This window comes from Chenopodium album, chromosome 19 (assembly GCF_948465745.1).
Source record: "Chenopodium album chromosome 19, dcCheAlbu1.1, whole genome shotgun sequence".
Classification (NCBI taxonomy): Eukaryota; Viridiplantae; Streptophyta; class Magnoliopsida; order Caryophyllales; family Amaranthaceae; genus Chenopodium; species Chenopodium album.
This window is the reverse complement of record NC_137852.1, coordinates 34,530,718-34,535,650: the sequence shown is the minus strand read 5'-3', so window position 1 is coordinate 34,535,650 and position 4,933 is coordinate 34,530,718. Positions and strand designations below refer to the sequence as shown.

General features: G+C 50.1%; 1 protein-coding gene across 1 annotated transcript; it reads left to right on the top strand.

Moving 5' to 3' along the window:
- The first annotated feature begins 2,690 nt into the window (after nucleotides 1-2,690).
- LOC145596045 (uncharacterized) lies at nucleotides 2,691-4,670 on the top strand. The gene is made up of 3 exons (XM_081652477.1): nucleotides 2,691-3,199; nucleotides 3,283-3,449; nucleotides 3,539-4,670. Exons 1-3 carry the CDS (start codon nucleotides 2,695-2,697, stop codon nucleotides 4,265-4,267), a joined length of 1,401 nt encoding a protein of 466 aa, XP_081508603.1. The 5' UTR covers nucleotides 2,691-2,694; the 3' UTR covers nucleotides 4,268-4,670.
- Nucleotides 4,671-4,933: the final 263 nt, after the last annotated feature.

Sequence of the window (4,933 nt, the reverse complement as noted above, 5' to 3'; positions counted from 1 at the left end):
CACAAAAATGAAACTGGACGTTCTGGTACTCTGGGAGGAGCTTATCTCCTAACTACCCAGAACGGCCACAGAAATGAAACTGGACGTTCTGGTACTTTGGGAGGAGCTTATCCCCTTACTACCCAGAACGACCACATATTTTCTTTTGGGGTGACCTGGGCTTTCCTGATTTCAGACGTACTTTTTGACTTTCCCACCATGCTTCGTACGTCTGGATTCTCGTTTTGAACTGTACGCTTGAAAACTGGGCGAACACTTTTCAACTTAGATTTTCTCGTTGTGGAGACTAAGTGTTGAAGGTGTAAAATTTCTCGAATCTTCCACTTAACTCATTTTAATTCACTTTAACGTGCCGTTAATGGTCCGTCTGGTCTTTTTCACAAGTTAACAGAACCCTAACGTTGTCCACTTACTTCTTTCTAGTAATTTCTCAAGGAATTACTGTTTGAATGTTTAGGGGGGAAAGATGATTTTACCATTTTACCCCCATGAATTCTTTCTATAAATATGGGAGGTAAATTCTCATTTTCACACTTTACCCAATTGTGAATTCTAGAGAGAAGGCAGAGCATTCTAGTGAGAGAAAGTGATTTCCCCTTAATCTTCAAGAGTGCCGCCGTGAGTTTGAGTTTTCCATTGAATTTTCCGGACATATTTGAGTTTTCCGGTCAATCTTCAAGAGCTTCACCACCACCTTCAAAGTTTTCAGAACGTACAGAGGTAGGCCGTCTACATTTCCTCTTTTTATTTTTCCTTGTTTTTCTTTTTCTTTTGCTTCAATTCTGGATCCATACTCGGCTTCGTCCGACTCTTCTCATGAGGCCGGCCGTTCGCCTGGGACTGAGGAATCTAGAGTGGACGGAGAAGGGATGTCTCCTCCTTGGAGTGAGTCTATGTCTAGTATGTACATACTCACCCCCACTTATTCTTCTTTGTCCCAACAGGCAATGGCAAGAACCATGCGTACGCGAGAGCGTCATGCGGCCAGGAACCCAGACGGCAGTCTGGTTCATCCAAGGGTCCCCTATGACCCTAGTAACCCAAGTACTATGGTGGAGACTAACTCCACCACCCAAACTATGACCGCCTCCACTGGCTCCCAACACTTGGCCGTGGAGGTCACTTCTTCTTTCGAGGAACGCCTTCAAGCTGAAGGCGCCTCGTCCGCTCCTGTCCCGGAACTCAGGTTCCCTCAATTCGCCAACTCGGTCATGGATGGGGCCGAGCTGGTAGCTTGCAGAGACAACCCTTCCAATCCTGGGTCGGACGCTGCTGGTCCGTCCGTCCCCACTTCTTCTTCTCGACCTCAGCCTCCTCTGGGTGGGGCGGACAGGCCCTTAACCGGAATCTCCATCCGAGAACCGTCCGCCCTGCCTATTCGCAACGCCCCTCCTTCGGGAAATGAGACGGACGCTGCCAAGGACAAAGGCAAGGGTCCAATGTTTGAGGAGGACGTTCCTTCTCTCATGGGCGTTCCTAGTTCAAGGGGCCGAAGCTCGGCCGAGGCAGCAGACATGGATAGGGTGCTGTCTTCGGAGTTTGGGAATGCCCCTCCTCACCCAATGGAAGAAGAAGAAGTTGAGAAAGTGGCCGTGGGTGAGGCGGCCGAAGGTGAGGCGGCGGCCGAGGAAGAGGTCGCCAATGTGGACAACTTCAGGGACCCGTACGCCTATTCAGTTGGGGAGACAGCCCTGAAGTTCTTAAGGAAGGACTTTGAGAAATACAAGGAGTCCCTCCATTTGGGGGAGGGATTCGAGATTATGGTCCCCAGGAAGCCCTTGGTCGTGGCTACCTGGGATGAGGAGAAGCCGCGCAGACGAGCGTTCTGCGTTTATAGAGCCGCCTTGGACGTGGGGCTCCGCTTCCCTCTTCACCCGTTCGTCCGGACTCTCCTGGACGAGTACGACATCGGCCTCTTCCAACTGACGCCAAACAGTTGGTTGAACATTTTTGGGTACTTGGTGACGTGCATCGCCAAAAAATTCGAGCCAGACTTCGCGGTCTTCTGCGAGATGCACTCACTTACTCGGCTGGAGAAGGATGTGGACGGTTGGCTTATCTTGAGTTCAACCAGGGACTATATGGTCGTGGTTGACCGTGTCAGCAAATGGAGGGACTGGAAGCACCGTTTTTACCGCATCAAAACTCCAGATGCGGTGTTCAATCTTCGCATGAACAGGTGCCGTCCAGAGCCTATTCAACTCGGACGCGGAGACCACAAACCTGACAAGCCGCCCATCCACCCAAGCCACGAACACCAGCTTGAGTATTTCAAAGTCAAACGGGTCAAGCGGGGCAACAAAACTGAACGGGTCCCTAGCCATTGGGTTCCTCTTGCCAATTGGCTTAGGGACCCTGTCTTCATGTCTGCGTACGGCCTGTACCAGAACATGCCCCAAGGTGGACATTTAGAAATATAGACCCTTTTTGTATACATATAGAACTTTTTAGGAAAATTTTCTAACACTTTGCTTTTTGTCTTTGCAGCGGAGGCGTACGCTATGCTTGACTCGGCCCAAAAAGCTGAAGTGGAGATGTCCGAGGTGGACCTGGCTCGATACAAGGCTCGTTTCAAGATGTACGAGCAAATCAAAGAGGTAAACACTTAGATTATTTTTCGAGTTTTTCATCCTTTGATGTGGCCGTTCTGATATATTGGGAGGAACTCTCTTCCTGAGTTTGCACGGACGCTTTATGTCCGTTCATGCATGCTGGGAAGGAGCTTCTTTCCCAAATTGCACGGACACCATTCTATGTTTAGACTTCAAAATTTTTTCTAACTTTGTATTTTTGCAGACCAAGTCTTCCTCTCCAAAGGCCAGGCGGAAGCAGCCGGCCACATCAACTCCAGAGGCGTCCACAAACAAGCGGAGAAAGACGGTTGCTTCCAAGCCGTCTTCCAAGGCCGCGGCCACGGCAAAGCCGCAGACTGTTAGTACACAGTCTAAAGGAGAACAACCCCGGCTGACACAAAGCGGGGCCTCCAAGCCCGTGGAACCTATTGCTGATCAGGTCCATGAGGAGTCCGTCCACTCGGACGGTGGGGATAGGTTAACCCCAGAACAAATGACCGGTCGCTGGATCGGGACGGTGCTGGTCAACCCGCCGTCCAGCGACGCTGAAGGGGGACGCCCGGAGGAGGGGGAAACTCCTCTGCCGCCTCCCCCCACCAACCTTTCTCCTCCAACCTTCTCCACTGGTTAGCCTTCTTTTTCCTCACTTTTCATAAGTCTTTGTTTACTTGTAAAATTTAGCTAACTTTTCTTACACGGTCGTCCGCAGATATATCAGAGGAGATGCAGTTGAAGGTGCCCGGCCAGTCACTGACTGGCGCGGACAGGAAGGCCATGCGCGAGGCCATGGTTCGCGCGGTCCCCCAAGCGCAGCGAGACAAGCTGCGGGGGATCAACGAAGGCTTCCTCGGCCCCATGCTAAACTGCAGCGCCGAGGTATACTTCTATTCTCCTTATGTTTTTGCTTTCCAACACTTAGCCAATTTTTCCATATTTTTGACTAAGTTTCCTCCTTCTGTCCGCAGCTCTTCCTCCGTTTGAACGCCTTCCTAGATTGGAAGGACAAGGAGAACGAACGGCAGAAGAATGCTTGGCTCGAAATAAGAAAGGCCGAGGATGCTGTAACTGGGACGGCCGCCGTCCAAAGGGTGCACTTTGAGACCCAGATAACCGCGCTGTCCGACAAAGCGGCGCGGCAAACTGAAGACCTGGTCAAACTGGGCAAGGCACTCCAACAGGAGACCTTGGCCAGGGAGGCCATGAGGGTTGAAAGGGACGAGGCCGTCATGGAGAAGGAAAAATGGAAGTTAGGCTTCGAGGCGTCCGAAGCCTTGAAGAGTGAGCTGCAGTTGGCCCAAGCCAACCTTAAGTCTGCGCTAGATGAGGCGGACGCGCTGAGGGCCGAGGTGGAAACCTTGAAGAAGTCCCTTGCGGACTATGAGGAGCAACTTAAAACTCCTCGGCCACTCAGCGTGGAAGAAGTTATCCGCATCGAGCAAAATGCGGAAGACAGGCTTAAGGCATACTTCTTTGATGCCTTTGACTTAATGGTGGACGAAGGTGAAGCCGCCTATTACGAGGAACGCTTTAAGAAGCGGCTTCAATACGTCTGCCTTCGAGAAGAGGCGAAGAAGGCCGGCATGCCTCCTCCAGAGCTGGTAGTTACTTTCCCCGAGTCCGGAGAGGACGGGGATGAAGAGGAGGAGGCGGCCGAGGAAGTGGAGGAGCCTGCCAAAGACAATACGGCTAAGTAGAGCTCAGGTCCTCCAACCGCCGTCTGCCCAGCTTCCCAACTTTTTCCTTTTTGCATCCTTAGCTTTTCATGTACTTCTCTGCTTTTTTTTATTTTTTTTTGTGTTATTGTAAGGCCGCCTTTTAGAGCGGTTTTGTAAACATCTCGGCCGCCTCTGTGCGGTCTTATTAATGAAATTTGTCCGCCTGTTGAGCGGTTTTTACTTCTGTTTCATACTTAGTAATTTTTTGCAATTTTCTACTTTTTGCAAGTTTTTTCGTACGTCTCAATATTATGCTTTTTCGTACGCTTCTAGGGGTATGCCCCTTTATTCGGTGTTCGCCTAGTCCATTATCACAATAGTTTGATTAACTTAGTAGTTTTTATACGTTAAAAGGGTATGACAACTAATAAGTTAATCAAATCATAATAATGATTGCCCTTGGACTAGGCGAAGCACCGAATCAATTTAATTGGCCGTTTGGCTTTTATTGTACGAGTGGTCCATTGAATCTATCGCTCGGACGCACCCTAGAAAACCTAAGTATTATCTCAACTTAGAGATTCCTTGATCGGCCGGGCCAAACGCCTTGGTATGCTCTTGCCTTATTTGTAAAGGACACTTGCTTTCTACACAAGTTTGGAATACCATGCCTTAATCGTCCGCCTAAAATTGGGGCGGACGCAA

Excerpts from the sequence above, each read along its gene's own strand:
- LOC145596045 (XM_081652477.1), top strand. The coding sequence starts at position 2,695 with ATGTCCGTTCATGCATGCTGGGAAGGAGCTTCTTTCCCAAATTGCACG. Across the intron at positions 3,200-3,282 it reads TCCTCCAACCTTCTCCACTG|ATATATCAGAGGAGATGCAG; the intron begins GTTAGCCTTCTT and ends GGTCGTCCGCAG. Across the intron at positions 3,450-3,538 it reads TGCTAAACTGCAGCGCCGAG|CTCTTCCTCCGTTTGAACGC; the intron begins GTATACTTCTAT and ends TTCTGTCCGCAG.